Source organism: Musca domestica, unplaced genomic scaffold (assembly GCF_030504385.1).
Source record: "Musca domestica strain aabys unplaced genomic scaffold, Musca_domestica.polishedcontigs.V.1.1 1, whole genome shotgun sequence".
Classification (NCBI taxonomy): domain Eukaryota; kingdom Metazoa; phylum Arthropoda; class Insecta; order Diptera; family Muscidae; genus Musca; species Musca domestica.
The window spans coordinates 26,410,431-26,431,707 of record NW_026712114.1 but is presented as its reverse complement, the minus strand read 5'-3'; the positions used below and the strand labels follow the sequence as shown (position 1 = coordinate 26,431,707).

At 35.0% G+C, this 21,277-nt stretch overlaps 3 protein-coding genes across 8 annotated transcripts in view; 2 read left to right on the top strand and 1 right to left on the bottom strand.

The window, feature by feature from the left end:
- Positions 1–2,236, top strand: part of LOC131801980 (uncharacterized) — a 39,216-nt gene extending 36,980 nt beyond the window's left edge. For 2 of the 3 annotated variants that reach the window (XR_009341994.1, XM_059121201.1), the window contains exons 2-4: positions 643–845; positions 960–1,110; positions 1,172–2,236. Coding sequence is in view for 2 of the 3 variants with exons in the window: in XM_059121201.1 (XP_058977184.1) it covers positions 643–845; positions 960–1,110; positions 1,172–1,323 (506 nt within the window). In the remaining variant the exon portion in view is untranslated. Of the gene's footprint in view, positions 1–2; positions 284–642; positions 846–959; positions 1,111–1,171 lie in introns of those variants that run through there. The other variant, XM_059121204.1, reaches the window with a different exon arrangement.
- LOC101890568 (phosphatidylinositide phosphatase SAC2) overlaps positions 1–21,277 on the bottom strand; it is an 84,280-nt gene that overhangs the window by 12,079 nt on the left and 50,924 nt on the right. The window contains exon 10 of one of the 4 annotated variants that reach the window (XM_059121186.1): positions 1,119–1,270. The exons of the other annotated variants lie outside the window; for them this stretch is intronic. Coding sequence (XP_058977169.1) covers positions 1,240–1,270 — 31 coding nt within the window. The 3' untranslated portion in view covers positions 1,119–1,239. Of the gene's footprint in view, positions 1–1,118; positions 1,271–21,277 lie in introns of those variants that run through there. 4 annotated transcript variants of the gene reach the window in all.
- On the top strand, positions 7,237–10,297 carry LOC131801979 (uncharacterized). The gene is made up of 7 exons (XM_059121195.1): positions 7,237–7,927; positions 8,000–8,121; positions 8,179–8,319; positions 8,379–8,591; positions 8,663–9,013; positions 9,067–9,226; positions 9,293–10,297. Exons 1-7 carry the CDS (start codon positions 7,624–7,626, stop codon positions 9,763–9,765), a joined length of 1,764 nt encoding a protein of 587 aa, XP_058977178.1. The 5' UTR covers positions 7,237–7,623; the 3' UTR covers positions 9,766–10,297.

Genomic DNA, 21,277 nt, shown 5'->3' with positions numbered 1-21,277 from the left:
GTATTACAGTAAATCAGGTTCAATGGAAATTTAATAAATTAAATAAATGAAAATGAATTTAGTATCGTAAGCAAAATAATGTAAACTTGTATTGGTATTAAAATAAGTCTCTTCCAAATAATAAACAGAGAACGAAATCACTCTGTCAGTGAACTTCGTGAATAAACGTCAAGTCGCGGTTTTCGACAAACCAAAATTAAACCTTTGTTTTAATTTAGACAGTGTCCGTGGTACTTTTGACAAGTATCTCGTTTTTTTTTTTTTGAGACCTTAACTCAGAAAGGTCTAACTTACATAATAAACCAGTTATGAAATATATTATAAATTCGTATGCATTTTCTTTCATTTCAGGTACTGAAAACAACTCATGCAAAAATTGCAAAAAACTTTCCAGAATTATTAAGAGTGTATACTACACAGTGCCGGAACAGATTTTATTGGATCGTGAAATTTGAAATATTTCTTTTCATATTATTTAATAAGCTCAATGCTTTCTTATTCAAACAAAAAAACATTTTATACAAATATTGGGATATCGCCGATTCACTACTTTTATCGCTGTTTGAACTATGTTTTTTAATTAAATAATATTTTCAATTCAATTTTCCTGTACTAATTTGGTTTAAAATTGCCGACTTTCAGAAACCATCAACGACTTAGTTAAAACTGTCCAACAAAACAGTGAGGCTATTATGTCCGCATTTGCCGAAATAAACGTAGTCACAACAAAATTAGTTCGACAAGAAACGTCAATCAGCACCGCTACAAATGACTTTCCAATATCGTCTGAAATCATGTTGCAAAAAATGGAGGAAAAAATCACTTGTGACAACCGAGATATTTACGTAAGTACAAAAATGTGCTTATTATTTGTATAGTAATATATCGAAAATGAATTAGGAATAAAGTAAATATTTTCTTAATTTTTATAACATAGTAATTTAATCATTCACATTTAGGTCTCTACAATGAACAAGCTGTGGCGAAACTGTGTCGGAAAAAATAGAGAGAATATACTAGATTCTAAAGTCAAAATGGATTATAATGTAGACGGTACTCATGGAAAACGCTCTTTAAGGAAATATAAAATTTTCTACAAAGCTTTAATTGGTAAGTTGAATATTTTAACGTAAAATTTGTATAATTAAACAATTTTTTAAACATTTTCCAGACTCCATAGAAACTCTACCATCCCTAGGGGAAAAAAATGCGGAACAGCTACTACGCCAGGCAATGCAATTATGCAAAAAGAAGCAATTCAGAAAGAATTCTGAAAATAAAAAGATCGAGCTGGAGTCAACAGAAAATATTGATGTGAATTAAATTTTAGTATTAATTTTTGAGTGAACTATTTTTTATACATACATCAAATGTGGATATGGATTTTTAATTTAATTTTTTATAAATTATTATATTACTTTTTTAAAACTAAAATAAAAAACGATAAAATTAACTAGTATTTAATTATACACAACCAACTAGTGCGAAACTGGTAATGATGAATTGATATACAACTAGAAAAGATGTGAGTAGTATAAAACTACCATGAAGAATACTAGAGTGTGCACTAGTCCACATAAAACTAGTCCAAACACAGTAGTTTACAGTACTACATAACAACTAGTATGTATTTAACTAGTATAGGTTCTAGTACTTTAATTGTATACAAATGAACTAGTTAGGCGTATATGACAACCCCATGTTAAAATCGACAGTTCGTTATATGGAAAAAGGACAGATATGTTACTAGTTTGAAGCAAAAAGCAACTAGTATATTTCTACCTACATACTAGTTATTTTGGCTGCAAACAATATTTTGCACGAGGCGCAAGATCAGCAATACCCAAACGTCGACTGCGACAACGGTCGGATGGTGACGCAAGATCAGCAGTGCCCAAACGTCGACTGCGACAACGGTCTGATGGTGAAGTAGCAAAACAAATGTGATGGACGGAAAGATTTAGTTTAACAACTCCATACTAATAGAACGGTTCAGGCGAGTCGCCGAATCCGATATAAATATATGAATTTAAATTAATAAACATAAGTTTTTAAATAAACAATTATCATAATTCTTAACTTATGTAAGTTATCATGAGGAACCCTCGTGTTCCCGTATTCCCACAGTTTGGCTGCACTAAAGCAACCAAAAACCCCACACGAGCTGCTAAGTCAGCGCATTAAACACCTTATTCTAAACACCTTATTCATTTGGTTGCACCCAAACCAACTACTTACAACCATTCATGGGAAACCTTAATGCTCCCGTATTCCCACAAGTAACACGAGCCGCCTATTCAACACCCCACTGCAGGTTAATAGCCCAATATTCTACAGAGCGACAGCGGCGCAGCATAATGTGGTGTCTTAGTTTTAAGTAACAGCATTATTGTAAGTTCAGTTTTTAACTCATACTCAATGAATAAAGTTTAATCCATTCATTTTGATTAATTGGCGCCCAACGTGGTTCACTTCGCGAAAAGAACTCTAAAAAAGTTAGAACTGTGAAAAGTGAAACTACAAAATATAAAATAAAAATACAAATCCTAAAAAAGGAAAAGTAAAAACGTACGTGGTTCACTTCGCGAAAAGAACTCTAAAAAAGTTAGAACTGTGAAAAGTGAAACTACAAAACATAAAATAAAAATCCTGTGATGAAAAAAATATAAATAGGAAAGAAAACTCAGTCAAAACTGTACCAAAATACCCTTAAGAAAAAAGGACTCAATTGTGTTCGAAAATAAGCTTAAGTCACCAAGGAACGAATATCCTTGGGCAGCGAAAGGCAAAATCGAAGACGATCTACAGAATCACCAAGGAACGAATATCCTTGGGAGGCGAAAGAAAGTGAAAAACAATTAGAAGGCTCATCAAGAAACACACATCCCGAGCCAAGAAGTGGAAGAAGCTACCGAAGATCAACAACAGAAATTAATTTTAAATAATTTACCTGCCATTTTTTTTTTTTTGTTTTAAAGTGAAAATTGAAATAAAAAAGGAGGAAATTTAACCAAATTCATTCAAATATATATATATTTTTTTTGGGAATACTCCATTTTTGCGAATAATTTATGAGTCAGGAATTAGAAGACTTATTAGGCAAATTAAGTTTAGAAACAAAAGAAACCATGAACGCCGAACAAGTAAGTGAGCTAGTTAGAGCAGAAGTGAGCAGAGCATTGGCCGCTCAAAAATTAGAATTCGACAGGAAAATAACTGCGATTAACAGTAGACTTGCTACTGACAAACCTAAAATTGAAAAGTTTACGAAAGTTCGGATAAATCCGCTGGTACCTTGTGATATCACCTTAGATGCCATAAAGTCTCTTCCGGAATTTTCCGAACAGCCAGGCACCTATGTGTCATGGCGCGAAGCAGCGCACAATGCATACGAGTTATTTGAAAAATACGATGGCAGCGAACGCCACTATCAAGCGGTGATTATTCTTAGAAATAAAGTGCGAGGTGCCGCCGATGCAGTACTTTCATCCTTTAGCACGGTATTAAGTTTTAAAGCAATCATTGCCCGTCTCGATTTTACTTACGCGGACAAACGTCCGATATATCTGATCGAACAAGAACTGTCCACGCTGAGGCAGGGTTCGATGCAGTTACTAGATTTCTACGATGAGGTAGAAAAGAAATTAACCTTGTTAGCCAATAAGACAATCATGTCATATAAAAATAGTGTAGCAGACACTATAAACGAAAAATACGGAGCCGATGCACTTAGGGTTTTCATATCAGGTTTAAGGAAACCCCTTTGTGATATCCTGTTTGCCTCAAGACCAACAGACCTCCCTTCTGCATTGGTCTTAGCACAAGAAGTAGACGCTAATAACGAGCGCTACGCTTTCGCGAAAATTTTCGCAAACAGATCTGATAGTTCTTGCAACAGAAAGGCAAGTTCTGCCCAAAATTCCCCTAATACGGATCACAATGTGGGACAGAAGAACCCACATTATTCGGTTACCAAACAGAAACAGGCTGGTCAACCACAGAACAACTTAAATAACCAAAAGCCACACACCAGTGGTAACTTCGCCGATCATAGACGTGTCGAACCTATGGAAGTAGACCGTTCCCTATCCCAATATAGACAAAAAATAAACTACCAAAGTCACGACTATAATGACAGGTCACAGGGAAATACACAGAAACGAGCGTCGAATTCAGGGCGATACACAGGACCAAAACTACAACGTGTGAATCATCTTAGCGAAGAACACGAATCAATGGACGAGCCAACGTATGATGAAGATGCGGAACAGGCCGTAGACGAAATTGAGAGCGACGAGCTTAATTTTTTAGGGGAAGGTCCCTCCTGCCTTGGATTTCGAGGTCAATAGGAGGGAAAGAAATCAAACTCCTTGTCGACACGGGGGCTGCAAGGAGTTACATCAAACCCTTACCGGAACTAAAGGGAATAAAGGAGGTCCAAAATTCATTTGCAGTAAAATCAATTCATGGAGTTACTCCCATCAAACTTAAATGCAAAATTAAAATTTTCGGCGTTACAGAAGATTTTTTTATTTTACCCGAGTTGAAATCATTTGATGGCGTTATTGGCCTTGATTTATTGAATAAGGTACACGCATCCATTGATTTAAAAACTAATACAATTACACATGACCATGGAAAAGAAGTTATTTTATTTATTACCAGCCAGGATATAAATCATTTACAACTTCAGGCTAAGTCGGTACCAAGGGAGTTCAAAGACGCATTATTTAGAGTAATTGCCAACGTAAACGGAGTATTTGCAGACCCCAATGAAGCACTCCCATACAATACGAATGTGGTTGCGACCATCCGCACGGAGAACGAAGACCCAGTTTACTCAAAACTGTACCCGTACCCACTGGGCGTTGCGGATTTTGTTAATAAAGAAATTCAGGATTTACTGGCAAACGGTATCATTCGAAAGTCTAGGTCCCCCAATAACAACCCAATATGGGTCGTTAAGAAAAAGGGCTTTGATGAAAATGGACAGGAAAAAAAGCGATTAGTTATAGATTTTCGAAAACTTAATGATAAAACTCTCAGTGATAGGTACCCGATTCCAGAAATAACGGAAACTCTATCCAACCTTGGTGGGAGTAAATTCTTCACTACACTAGACCAAAAATCCGGTTTCCACCAAATTCAGTTGTCTGAACCCTATAGAGAAAAAACTGCACTTTCTGTAAAAAACGGAAAATATGAATTCTGCAGACTGCCATTCGGTCTGAAGAACGCGCCCAGCATTTTCCAAAGGGCGATAGACGATGTGTTAAGAGAACACATCGGTAAGAGATGTTTCGTCTACGTCGACGATGTCATTATATTCTCGAGAAACGAGCAAGACCATTTAAAATATACGGAAGTAGTGATGCGAAGTCTATTCGAGGCCAATATGAGGGTATCGGCAGAAAAATCAAAATTTTTCCAAACCGAGGTCGAATACTTAGGGTTCTTAGTTTCACAAGGAGGAATTAAAACATGCGATGAAACAATTCGAAATTTTCCTGAGCCCAGCACCTTAAGAGGTGTAAGGTCATTCTTAGGCTTAGCGGGATACTACCGCTGCTTCATACGCGACTTCGCCAAGATTGCGAAACCACTATCAAACATACTGAGAGGAGAGTACGGCCGAGTTACTGCAACACAGTCGAAAATATCAAGATTGATTTGACTAGTGAACAGAAAAAAGCCTTTATTAAAATAAAAGATATACTTGCCTCCGAAGACGTAACCTTAACATACCCAGATTTCCAAAAAGCGTTCGATTTAACCACAGACGCATCCTCCCATGCTATAGGTGCTGTCCTTTCACAGGAGGGAAAACCTATAACCATGATTTCCCGCACTTTGACAATTAGCGAGGAACATTACGCTACTAATGAACGGGAATTATTAGCCATTGTCTGGGCACTTAAAACGCTTAGAAACTACCTTTATGGTGTATCAACCATTAACCTTTGCCGTTTCGGACAGAAATCCGAATTCTAAAATTAAAAGGTGGAAAGCTTTCATTGATGAATGCAACGCAAAGCTAATCTATAAACCAGGCAAGGAAAACGTAATTGCAGATGCGCTGTCCAGACAGCACATTAATGCTTTAGACAATGCGAGTGTTGAAACAATCCACAGCGAAGAATCATCTACCAACACGATTAAGAGAACCGATAAGCCGGTAAATTGCTTCCGTAATCAGATACTTGTTGAGGAAGGCACAGAACCCCACAAGAGAACTTTCATTATTTTTGGGAAAAAGACGAGACACTTGATTACATTTCGAACCAATGATGATTTAATTAAAAATCTACAGGAAGCCGTGAACGTAGATGTAGTAAATGCTCTGCAGTGTGATCTGCACACATTGGCACGATTCCAGCATAAATTGATCGAACTCTTTCCAACCGTGAAATTCAGGCACACAGAAAAGTTAATTATTGATATATCAGATCCTAACGAACAACAAGAAATTATCGCAGCCGAACACAGTCGAGCACACCGAGCAGCCCAGGAAAACGTGAAGCAAATAATTGAAGGCTATTTTTTCCAAAAATGGAAAAGAAGACTAAACAATTTGTAGCAAATTGTCGCGTATGCTCTCAAGCGAAGTATGACCGCCATCCAAAAAAGCAGCTCATTGCTAAAACGCCCATACCCACATATTGTGGAGAAATTCTCCACATTGATATATTTTCAACAGGGTCGAAATATTTTTTGACTTGCATTGACAAATTTTCAAAATTTGCAATAGTACAGTCTTTAAAGTCTAGGACGATAGTAGACGTTAAGCCTCAGCTTCTGCAGTTGCTCAATGTGTTTTCAAATACGAAAACTATTTACTGTGACAACGAGAAGTCGCTCAATTCACATAGCATCAAGGCCACGTTAAAGAACCATTTCGACATCGATATTGCGAACGCTCCACCCTTGCACAGTACCTCAAATGGACAGGTAGAGCGATTTCACAACACACTGATGGAAATATCTAGATGTCTTAAACTTGACAAAAATTTAGATGATATCGAAGAGATAGTTCTTTTGGCTACCATCGAATATAACAGGTCAATACATTCGGTAACTGAGACGAAACCTATTACAGCCTTTCATTCCTCGGAGGCCGACGCACAAATAGTATCGCGTATAAAAAACACTCAGATCAAAAACTTAGAAGCGCACAATAAGAATAGGCAAGATAGGGATTTTGCCGTTGGGGAGAAAGTGTTCGTAAAAAATAACAGAAGACTACACTGAGGGAAAAATCCCGTTGCGAAATCAAGCACGTATGTTGTCATTTTCGCAACGACCCGTTGTTATATTTTTCAACAACGGCTGTTGGTGAATTGTGCACGAACGTGCTCAAATTGACACCGAGACGTGGTCAACTTTCGGTACCAACAACAGCCGTGCTTAATTTGTCCATTTGTAATATTGGTAATTGCAGCCGATTACACACGAGTAAAAAATGACAACGGTGGTGCATGATTCACACACGGTCGTTGTCAATATGACACCGGTCGTGTATGAATTATGCACCACCACCTGCATAATGATGCACCACCGTTGTTACTTTGTACACCGACGTGCATGAATCGTACACGATCGTTGCCATTTTAGCAACTACCGTGTATGAATCATGCACCACCGTTGTCATTTTTTTTACTCGTGTGCAATCGGCTGCATATTTACCATTTTTTCCGTGTTATTGAAAGAGAAAGGACGCATTGTGCAAAAAATTTATTGAAAATGAATAATAATTCGCAAGATCCTCAAAATATCATTGGTGAGTTGTTAGAAATCGATGGCAATATTGTTGTGGTTCGCGATACAAACCATTGCAGCAGTCAAGATGCGGAAAACAATGAGGACGATTATATGTTAAGGGAGTTCTTAAAAGGAATAAATATGGAGTCGCTTTTTGAACAATTAAAAGGTAAGTAAATAAAAATGAATTTTTCAGTTAATCAGTGTAATTAACAAAGAATTTTCTTTTTTGTTCTTTTAGCATCACATGTAACATTTCGCAGCTTGCAGTACTTGAAAAAAGAAGATTTAAAGGAAGCAGTGCCACCATTGGGACTGCGTGTTGAATTCAGAGAAAAGCTCTTTGCTTGGAAAAAACGAAAGGTACGTATTATTTGTTTTACAGAGTTGAACTCAGTATTAATATTGTCATAACAATAGCTCGGGATTGATGACGAAACTATGTCAGTTCCATCTAAAATAGGTGAATGGTGGAAACGCAACGAGACACCTGCAAGTACTCCTGGTACTCCCGACACTACAGGTTCGAACTGCTCAAAAGCCAAAGGAATTTTGTCAGAGGTAAGGTAAGAGTAATATTTGTGTAAGCATAGTTAATGTAGTTTTTTTATTTAATATAGGATCTAACGGAATTGTTAACACATACCTCGAAGGGGAAACTAGCGCTTGAATGTAGTAGCGTTAATAAGAAATTAAGTGACGAGCAAAGAGATGATATAATTAATATAATTATTGAAGATATTTTAACCAACAATGTTACTCTTTACACTCAAGACTATATGCGCATATTGGATGAAATTTGTTCCGTTTTTCCTCTTGAAAACGAAATGAGGGTAAGATTAACAATATAAACAACGTATCTGATTATGTAGTTTCTTAACTTATAATATGTCTTTATTTTTAGGATTATTATTACATTTCAAGAAAAGGAAAGAACAACGCAAGCGGAAAACTTTATGCCAAGTATAGAAACAAGAAGTCCAAAAGAATAAAGCTTTTGATTTCCGAGCCTAGCACAAGCAAAGCAGCAACTCACACATCTCCTAATTTTTGTAACAAAGATGTTCCCGAAATTGATGAATCAGTTGAAAATTCATTGAAAGCTTCCTTACTAAGAGAATGTAATGATTGGGGATCGATCTGCGAAAAATGGAAAAGATCTTTTAACATACGGCAAAGAGATATAAAAAATTTAAGTAGCCATACATTTCTCCTTGAATGGACGAAGTTGTCCGATGCAAGAGCTTCAGAATTGGTAAGTAGCCATGAGCTATTTATTTGTATATGGATACTAATGTTTCGTTTTAGGTCAACATTGATTTCGATATTATGTATCCACAGAAAGGCAATCTTCTACTTTCTAAATGGGACCAATTTAAGAAAAAAATTTACAATTATTATGGGAAAAATATTCATAACGAACATTGCAAACAACTCTTCGCAAATGTTTTGACGGCAAGCAGCATAGGTAAATTTTAATTCCTGATTTATCATAAACATTAAAAGTAATATTTATTTTATATTTCGGTTGCAGATGCTCAAGATTATATATACGCAATACTGTTGAATTCAGTTTTACCATCACCTGCTAGGTTTAAATGTGGAAACGGTAAATTACGAAAAAAAGTAACAATAGCTGATTCGCAGGAAAGTTTCGTACTGCGACTACCGACAATTAACGATTATAAAAGGCAAATTGATACAGTCACTGAAAAGTATTACAATGCTGGATTAACTATACAGCCATTTATAATTGTGGAGGGTTTGTCCGATTTCAATATAAAAGGTTTTTATGTTTTTTTTAACCACAATTTGTTAAAATTTCAATCGTTCCTCGAATGTTTAGATACATGTTTTAAAATTTTTCATGCACTTTCTTTAAAATATCCAAATGCCTGCCAAATTCCATGGATTTTTATCCAAAAATATTTTTATGAAATTAATACTGTATATGATATAAAATCAGTTAATTTGACTTCACTTATTAATTTCTGCAACAATAATTAAAGTACAATTCAAAATGTATATTTGCTTTCGTTGCCGTAAGCATTTTGATAAGGCAAATCTTTTAATAGCTCATTTGAAAACAGACCATTTAATGTCCACTAAATTTTTAAAAGTACAATGCGTTCAGGACAACTGTAAGCAAACATTTACAAAATTTACGTCATTCAGAATTCATTTAGAAAAACTTCACAAGAATCACACAAAAGCTCCACCAATGGTTAAAGCCATTAATGTGCCAGTTGAAATGTCATCATCAAAAGAAAATGATTATACAAACAGTGAAACTGTTATTAACAACAATACAATAGAAAAGGATTTAAATGTTTTGAAAAAGAAAACCTTATATCTGTCTTTACAATTACATGGTCAAAGCTATATGCCTAGAAATCATGTTATAGAAATACAACATTCTGTTTCAATTCTGCTTTCATCCATTTCATGTACAATTGAAAAATATATAACTGATCATCCAAATTATGAAGACTTAAGGTACTTACTAAACTTTTGTAAAAATCCTTTCGAAGAAACTAGAACGGAATATAGACTTTTAAAAATTTTAAAAGAACTAAACTTTTATGATGATCCAAAGGTTTATGTAATTAGCAATCAAGTCTCGGAAATTGTTATCAGCGGAAATCCCAGTTTAGGTCCAAAGTTATCCAATATTTATATAATGCCACTGAAATTCATGATAAGTGCCCTTTTTAAAATTCCAAATCTCTTAGATTTGACATTAGAAAACTCCAAAAAATTCCTAAATTCACCTGTTTTACAAAATTTTACAAACGGTGAGTTATATAAAACTAAATTATTAAAATATCAGTACAATTTAGTTATTCCCTATGTCCTTTACATGGATGATTTTCAAATTAATAATCCTCTTGGAACCCATACATTTTCCATATGTGGTTGTTATATTAGCTTTCCTTCAATGCCACAGCACTTGTTGTCAAAACTTGATTATATATTAACTGCTGCGTTTATACCATCAAAGGATTTAAAAGAACGTGGAAATGAAGTTTCATTTCACAATCTTGTAGAAGAGTTAAAAATTCTAGAAGAAGGGGTTGAAATTTGTGTTCAACAAAGTGTTCAGAAGGTGCATTTTATTTTAGGTGTAATTATTGGAGATAATTTAGCAGTTAATAGTATTTTAGGCTACGTGCAATCATTTAACTCTAAAAGATTTTGCCGGGTATGTAGAAGAAAAAAGTCCCAAATGCAATTCGACGCAATTCAGCATTTAGATAGTTTAAGAAACCAAGAGAATTACAACTCAAATGTATTGGAAAATAATTTTCAAGAAACAGGTATTAAAAACAAGTGTATCTTCGAATCTTTACCAAATTTTAACGTCACTGAAAATTTTTGTTTTGATATTATGCATGACATTTTCGAGGGCATATGTGTCTACGATATGTCTAATGTAATTCTCGGGCTGATTCAAGAAAATATTGTTACGTTAGATTGTATTAACAGCAGAAAATCTTTATTCCAATTTGGAGAAATTGAAGTGGGAAATAAATCTGGACCACTAGATTTATGTAGATTGAAAAACTATAACTTAAAAATGACAGCTAGTGAAACTATGTGTTTTACTAATTTTTTACCTTTAATGGTAGGCGATTTAATTCCTTTCTCCAACGATCACTGGAAAGTTTTTATAATATTATTACAAATAATCGATTTACTTTTAAGACCAAGTTATATAGAAGACGATTTAATAAAATTGGAAGAATTAATTAGAGATCACCATTCACTTTATATAACATTATACGGTTCGTTAAAACCGAAACACCACTTTCTTGTCCACTATCCCACAGCTATCCGAAAATGTGGTCCCCTTAAATATCTCTGGAGCATGAGATTCGAAGCTAAACACAAGGAAGCAAAAGCCTATTTAGGAAATACTACATCAAGAGTAAATCCCTGTCGTTCATTATCTATTAAGTCTGGATTGAAATTTTCCAATTTTTTATTAAAACACGAAGATAACTTAGAACCAAATGTTATCATTAATACGCATACCATCGAAGATTTGGCAAAAGAGGAATATTGTTACAAAAAAAGTAAGCCAGTTTTAAATTACCAAAATTGCAAAGTGTCTGATGACATTTTTTTTAAGGGAACTAGGTATAAAAAAAACTATTATTTAGCAACAAATAATGCCGCAATTGAACTTTTCAAAATTAAACATTTAATAATTGAAAATGAAAATGTTTACATTTTATGTAACCAAGTAAAAGTTAAAAACTTTGATTACCATTTACAATCGTATGAAGTTGGTTCTCTGAATGAGGATACAATTTTTTTAATACCAATTTTAGATTTTATTACTTACCCATTTCACTTATATCCTATGAATAATGGAAAAGTTTATTTCAGATTTAAGTTAATTTAATTTGTTTCTATACATTGAATATATGTAATTCGAATTGTTTTGTTAAATCAAATATGTATTTATATTGAATTTATGTAATTGGTTTCGTTCAATAAAATACTTTTCAAAAAATGTCGTTTCTTCTACTAAGGGTATAAAATGGAAAAGGAACGGATATCAAAAAATGACCACCATTGATTTCAATCTGACAACGGGCGTTGACAATCCGACAACGGAGCGTTGACAATCTGACAACGAAGCGTTGACGATCTGACAACGAAGCGTTGACAATCTGACAACGGGGCGTGCTCGAAATGACCACGTATGTGCTCATTTCATGCACATCTGTTGTTGAAATCGTTGCCAAAATCTCGGTGTCAAAATGACAACAGCGTGCTCATTTTGACACCAAACGTGGTTGATACACTATCATACACGGATGTGGTCATTTCATACACGGATGTTGTCATTTTTTCTCTGGGTGTAGGTAATAAACTTACACCTCTTTACACCGAAGAGGAAGTTGGAAAAGACCTGGGTACCACCGTTCTCATAAGGGGGAGGAGGGTCCATAAGGACAATCTCCGCTGAATTTTCTTCCTTTCTAGAATTCCTTTCACAATTAGCGGGAGACGAATTTAAAAAAAAAATTATAACTTACGTTTTCAGAATCGCTTTAAAATTGGTTATAGCCATATTGGTATCAGCAACATCTGGACGACTAATAGACTACTCAAATGCAGGATACATTCCGGTGACCGGTGGTGACCTTGTTATCTGGGAAAGTTATGGACACATCAAACATGTTACGAACCTGACTCTGTACGAACGACTATATTGCAGGGACCCCAGACCATGACGACTTTGACAGACTAACAAACAAGGCAGAACAACTAATCGACTCCCAGGACAGACAGTTTACTATCAACACGGAGGTACAGAAAGAAATTAATAGTCTCACCATTACAGTAAATAAAATCTTGAAGACAGAAAAACACAGAGAAATAGACACTAGCCACCTTTACGATATTCTATTAGCTAGAAACAGAGCAATAATAACAGACTTAGACAATCTTATCACTTCTATCACATTCGCAAAAATTGGAGTCTTGAACCCCATCCTTTTAGACAGTAACGAAATAAACTTCATAATAAAAAATGAGCACTTCACGAACCTCTCCGTGGCCGATGTTATGGCTGTAGCTAATATTAAGATTTTGCAATACGATAATGTAATTTACTTCCTAATAAGATATCCTATTCCTAAGCTTAGATGTAAGAAAATTACTATTTTACCAGTAGCTCACGGCCACCAAATGCTCCACCTACAAGAATCTACCTTAGCGGTATGCCATAATCGTACCTTTGCGGTAAGGAACTGCAGCGACACGATACCAACTTTTTGCCTACCGTCATCAGCCACATCATGCGCTCTACAACTACTGACACGTAACACTGCAAGCTGCAGCACCACATTCAACAATCTCACGCCGATTACACCAATAGGCGATGGATTGGTAGTCATAAATGACCAACTGGCAATAGTAGAAGAAAGTAATGAAGCTCCTGTTACAATTAATAGCATCTATCTGCACCACGCGAACCAACGGAACCTCCAACACATCCGCCATTTACAACGTTTGGTCGATCAGGGCCAAATCGCAGGTTTATCAACCATTGGTGGTTTTGCGATTGTGGGACTGGCAGGTTACCTATTACGACGAAGAACCATCACAAAAAAGAAGATCATCATAACCAGGTCAGTTGAAGATGCAATCAAAAACGCTATTACGAGGACCGAGGACGGCCCCCACTTAGAAGGGGAGGAGTTATCATGAGGAACCATCGTGTTCCCGTATTCCCACAGTTTGGCTGCACTAAAGCAACCAAAAACCCTACACGAGCTGCTAAGTCAGCGCATTAAACACCTTATTCATTTGGTTGCACCCAAACCAACTACTTACAACCATTCATGGGAAACCTTCATGCTCCCGTATTCCCACAAGTAACACGAGCCGCCTATTCAACACCCCACTGCAGGTTAATAGCCCAATATTCTACACGGGCCACTGTGTCAGCAAGAAATGCAATGGCAACGTTGGCAGAGCGACAGCGGCGCAGCATAATGTGGTGGCTTAGTTTTAAGTAACAGCATTATTGTAAGTTCAGCTTTTAACTCATACTCAATGAATATAGTTTAATCCATTCATTTTGATTAATTTGCATACAAAGTTTTCACGACGAAAATTAAATAAAGACTCACACAAAGCAGTGTGGCGAAGTAGTTTGTACCCTACCAAATAAGAAGGATGCCGTGTTGAAATTCTCGAATCATAAAAAAAAGGAAAAATCGACTTTTGTTTTTTATGCTGACTCTGAGAGCATACAAGAGGATGTACCAGAAGATGAGAACAGCACATAGAGATCTAAGTGTAACATCGTCATTTAACATAGATATACACTAAGATGTTATAATTCTACAGTCTAGAGTATCACTAAATTTCAAAAAATTAAATTTTCCACTGTCTCTTTAAAATGAAAATAAGTCAATCATTGGACCATATTATCTGACAAAGGAGATAAACCTATCACGTTAATCTTCCATAATAAAGAAAATGTCCATTAGATTTGGGTTATGGATATGTCGTGGTAATAAATAATATTTGTTCTTTCTTCCTGTCTTTTGCGGTCTCAGCTAACAAACCATAAGAAGAAAGCTTATTTTTGTATCGGATGCTTACAATGTTTTCACGACGAAAATAAAATAAGGACTCACACAAAGCAGTGTGGAGAAGTAGTTTGGAAGGGTGCTGTGTTGAATTTCGTAAATCATAAGAAAACGAAAAAAGGGGGCTTTTGTTATTTATGCTGACTCTGAGAGCATACAAGAGAATGTACCAGAAGATGAGAACAGCACATAGAGATCTAAGTGTAACATCGTCATTTAACATAGATATAAACCAAGATGTTATAATTCCACAGTCTAGAGTATCACTAAATTTCAAAAAAATAAATTTCCCACTGTCTCTTTAAAATGAAAATAAGTCATTCATTGGACCATATTATCTGACAAAGAAGATAAACCAATCACGTTAATCTTCCATAATGAAGAAAATGTCCATTACATTTGGGTTATGGATATGTCGTGGTAATAAAATATTTAATTATTAATTTAAATACATATATTATAATGTATTTGTTCTTTCTTCCTGTCTTTTGCGGTCTCTAAGAAGAAAGCTTATTTTTGTATTGGATGCCTACAATTTTTTCACGACGAAAATAAAATAAGGACTCACACAAAGCAGTGTGGAGAAGTAGTCTGTATCCTACCAAATAAGAAGGATGCTGTGTTGAATTTCGTAAATCATAAGAAAACGGAAAAACAGACTTTTGTTATTTATGCTGACTCTGAGAGCATACAACAGGATGTACCAGAAGATGAGATCAATTGGGAGAGTAAAACAGAAAATGTAAAGGTAATAATAAAAATTTTTAAAGTAATAAAAAATGAACAGTGACTGTGAAAAGTGCTCTATCTGCACTGCACCAAAATAATTCTGTTCTCTTTCGTTGCCCTCAAAAGCGGCGAATACACCAGACTCGCTGAAGACATCGCCGAGACCAGTACGGGGCAGTCCAATACATTCCGAGGGTAGAAGTAAGGACTAATCCAAGGCCGATGACAATACAGACAACATCAAAAATCAATACCGTACTGAAGAAGAAAAAATTGCCTACTAAAAGAGGAAACTGCTATGAATAGAAAGTCGACAATAACAGAGGGTCCACTGTCTATTACTCTCGAAGAATATAGAAACCGACAAAGAAGAAAAATAAAAACAAGAAACCATAATACAAGTTATATTATAATTTAAATGTTTACTATAATAAAATATGGAATACGTTAATATAAAAAAAATAATAAGAAAACATTTAAAACACAAATAAAATACCAAGCATAAAACGAACTATGTTAAAGAATGATAATCCAATTTCATATTGTATCATCATTCTTCTAAAAAGGGAAGGTGTAGTGTACGTGTATCATAAATGTCTATATTATTTAACTTCATCCATTTCAATATCAAAATGTAAACAGCGCATTATACTTTGATATTATTCACCATCCATTATTCACACTGACTTCATTCATGTTACTCAAATACCTCTTGGTGTCGTATGGCATATTTCGTTCATATGTCCAACGACAACTGTCGTTCTGATTTTGACATTGTTGAAACACATGCTCGCACGAGTTACATATGCAAAAACACACCAACAACAAGATAAATTCGACGACTTCATCAGTTCCATAACTGAAAAAAGGCAGACAGTAACTTAATACAACTTCCTGTCTGAAATCAACACTCAATTTGTGAAGTTCACTTAAGAACTTGTTTTATTTTTTTTAAAAAACCAAAGACTTCAGGTCAAAATGTTATTGGCGCAGTCGGTAGGATCCTTTTAAAATAAAGGATCGAGTGAAACGAATTTGAAACGTTAATTTGTGCAGTGTAATTTTAAATAAACAAATATGAAAAAGGGCACCACCAATAAAAAGTGCAGTGACTCAATATATATGAACATATATATAAAAAAGGAACACAGTTCCTTTTAACAGTTTCTTCAACAGCACGGAGTACTTATTATCAAATATCAAAGACGAAAATCTGAAGAAGGATGTAATAAGGGCAATATTCTACAAATCCAGGGCCAAGCCAAGGATGTCCTGATCAATATACCCGCACCAGACAACTGGGAACTTATCAAGGAGACGCTAAAGCTGCGATACAAGCCAAACATCGAGCCACATCAACTCTATAAAGTCATCGCAAACTAAAAGGTACAAACAATAAGTGAACTTATATTAGAAATTCAAAATATAAAATATAAAGCGGATGTGCTAATTATTTATTATAAAGACGATAATTATATAGATTTATCCAATATAGACAGTCTGCTAGTTAATACAGTTAAAGATATGACACAAGTGTGGGAAACAAACTTAACACTCTGGCAACCCCCTTTTGCGTATGTTCTAAAGATCCGAGGATGAGAGTCAGTTGTTGAATAGAAGCCAATAGAAGTAGAAGTTCGGTGCCGTGGTTGAATTTCTTACATTGTGCTTAAATGTTATAGTATCACCTACTAATTTCCCTCAACGATAGTGTCTCCCGTTATTTCCTTAATGAGAATCGTTCCACATTTTATTATTTCAAACAAATTTCCAAAGAACAAATATTCGTTAATACTTTATTTTTAATTCCAAAGAATTGTTTACCAAAATATTGATATGCAAATCCAGCATTTTATTAAATAAATTTCCAAAGAATAAATATTCGTTAATACTTTATTTTTAATTCCAAAGAATTGTTTATTAAAATATTTATATGCAAATCCAGCATTTTATTCCAGAAAAATTTCCAAAGAATTGTTTACTTAAATATTAATATTAGCTTAAAACTGTATTTTCTTTTCAGCTGCATTTCCAACAACGAAAATGCAGCAATAAACAGAATTTTAGTATATAAGCCAGTGAAAAATAAAGAAGCAAGTTATAATTCCAAACCACACCAAACGTTTTTTTTTTAGCCAAAGTTTTTTCCGCAAATAAAAGTGGCGCAGTCGGTAGGATTCCGCAAAGTCCAATCCAACGTAAAAAAATAATAAAACAGATTTTATTGTGCGTGATAGAACTAGGATTTTAATCCTTAGTGCGGTATTCGAAATATCCTTTATAAGATTAAAGGATACACAAATTTTCATGAAGAAAAAAAGTATAAAGGATATTAAGAAATATCCCTGTGACTAATAAATATTAGTGAAAAGAGAGAGGAGAAAAAGATTTATTTTTTAAATATTGGCGACGTACAAATTAGTGGAACCAGAAAAAGATATAAAGATCTATCCTTTTGGTGAACATCCTTGTGTCAGAAGGGAACCTAGTGGAAAAAAGGATACTCCTTCGAACACTATAGTGAATTATAAACTTCAAAGAAACGATATAAATATGCGTATAACATAATTTACAATTTTACGGACTCAAAATTTAACAAAGTTAAAATCAAAAATAAAAAACTATAAAATATATCCTTAAACATAACTAAAAACCAAACGGAACAAAATAAAAAAATGAGAAATAACATTACCAACAAGCCAATAAGTTAAAGAACAGTTCATGCCGAGAACTGCACCGTGGAAGACCCTACTACTAAGAAGAAAGTGAACCCGCAATCCTTGGCACCAACAACCAAATTTCAAAATGATTAACTGGATCATAATAATGGTTGCATTTACTACAGCAACCAAGGCCCAAACCCTCGACATACAAGAGCTATCGAACAATAACGGATACATACCAATCAAGACAGGAGAAACCAAAACCATTGAACAAGATATTACAAGATATTACAAGATATTACATATAATAAACACCACAGAATACGAACGAACATTGGAAATAATCAAAACTAATATTGGCATTTTAAAAACATCAAATACCGAATCAAAAAGGTTACTAGATACAGTAAACAAAAATTTTATGATATTTAAGGGCAAAAATAGAAAACCTCAACCCACTTTTTCGAAAGAAACGGGCTCTCTTAAATATCCTAGGCAAAGGCTTAAAAATTATTGCTGGCACAATGGACAGCGACGACGAAAAACAAATTAATGAGACCTTTCAGCTGCTGCGAGCGAACGATAACAATTTAACAGACAAAATTAATAACTTAACTTATATAAGCAATATAATGTACTCTCAAATCCAGAATATATCCAATCACATAAATTACCAGCAGAAAATCATTGGAAACTACTTAACGAAACTCAAAAATATTATAGGGAATAAAATCTCAACCATGGAAGAAGAATGTTATTATGTTATGTTATGTTAAAGACAAATGTAATAAACGGTCTAGAAAGACAAAATAAACATTTAAACGGGTTTGATATAGAATTAATTTAAACAGATTTAAGATATAAGTTAACACCTTAGTCCAACCACACCACTGTGTCACACCAAAACCACTTCCAACTTTCCGCTGACACCACAAAATCAGTCCAGCGAATTCAATCAACCTTCAACAAGAGGATCATATTCTACTGAACGGTGGGAACAACATTTAGCCAACGTAGCAGTTTGTGCAAGTGGCGTAATCGCCACAGCACTCCTCAATTATAGTTATAAGACACAATTATAATTAATCCTAAGCTGACTTCTGAATAAAGAGGTGCATAGCACCGCAAAAGCAATTAACAAGACTTTTGATTTCAATTAACTTTGACTTCTAAATAAAGAGGTGCATAGCGCCGCAATAACAATCAGGAAGATATCTGATCACAATTAACTTATATGTTAACCCATAATTCTTGAACATACACGCCACTGTTGTTAACTCATAACTCCCGTTGCACACGCCACTGTGTCAACGAACCAACGTCATATGACACCACCATCCACAAAATATGAAATATGTCAAGCAAGTAAAAACAAAATAAAATGTGAAAGACTCTTTAGAATACCAAACTTGTTAATGTAAGCATAATTATAAGACCACTGTATGACCATTTTTTTAATAAAGAAATCAGTCAAATTTATTAATGAGACTCAATAAAGCTGGTTTGCTTTAAATAACAAATAGCTTAAATCCTCAAATAGGCCGCAAGGAACCCTAAACAAGCAGAAAAGGACCCCATAGGCTCCACAAAAAAACTGCAAGGACCCCATAGGCTCCGAGAAACCCAAACAAGCAAAAAGAACCCCATAGGCTCCACAAAAAGGCTGCAAGGTCCCCATAGGCTCCGAGAAACCCAATAAATCAATTAACAGTACGAGTCTCGGACAGACTGGAGTGGATGTTTCCAGCCCTAAGTACAAAAGGAAAGGGGACCATGAGGACGTTCGCATTGATTGTAATGTAAGTTAAAAGAAAAATAAAACTATTGTGACTTAAGAAAAGTGTTAAAATTTTTTTTATATTGAGAAATAATCGTTATTTGAATTAACTTCTAAGTAAATGAAATTGGTTATAGCCATATTGGTATCAGCAACATCTGGACGACTAATAGACTACTCAAATGCAGGATACATTCCGGTGACCGGTGGTGACCTTGTTATCTGGGAAAGTTATGGACACATCAAACATGTTACGAACCTGACTCTGTACGAACGACTATATTGCAGGGACCCCAGACCATGACGACTTTGACAGACTAACAAACAAGGCAGAACAACTAATCGACTCCCAGGACAGACAGTTTACTATCAACACGGAGGTACAGAAAGAAATTAATAGTCTCACCATTACAGTAAATAAAATCTTGAAGACAGAAAAACACAGAGAAATAGACACTAGCCACCTTTACGATATTCTATTAGCTAGAAACAGAGCAATAATAACAGACTTAGACAATCTTATCACTTCTATCACATTCGCAAAAATTGGAGTCTTGAACCCCATCCTTTTAGACAGTAACGAAATAAACTTCATAATAAAAAATGAGCACTTCACGAACCTCTCCGTGGCCGATGTTATGGCTGTAGCTAATATTAAGATTTTGCAATACGATAATGTAATTTACTTCCTAATAAGATATCCTATTCCTAAGCTTAGATGTAAGAAAATTACTATTTTACCAGTAGCTCACGGCCACCAAATGCTCCACCTACAAGAATCTACCTTAGCGGTATGCCATAATCGTACCTTTGCGGTAAGGAACTGCAGCGACACGATACCAACTTTTTGCCTACCGTCATCAGCCACATCATGCGCTCTACAACTACTGACACGTAACACTGCAAGCTGCAGCACCACATTCAACAATCTCACGCCGATTACACCAATAGGCGATGGATTGGTAGTCATAAATGACCAACTGGCAATAGTAGAAGAAAGTAATGAAGCTCCTGTTACAATTAATAGCATCTATCTGCACCACGCGAACCAACGGAACCTCCAACACATCCGCCATTTACAACGTTTGGTCGATCAGGGCCAAATCGCAGGTTTATCAACCATTGGTGGTTTTGCGATTGTGGGACTGGCAGGTTACCTATTACGACGAAGAACCATCACAAAAAAGAAGATCATCATAACCAGGTCAGTTGAAGATGCAATCAAAAACGCTATT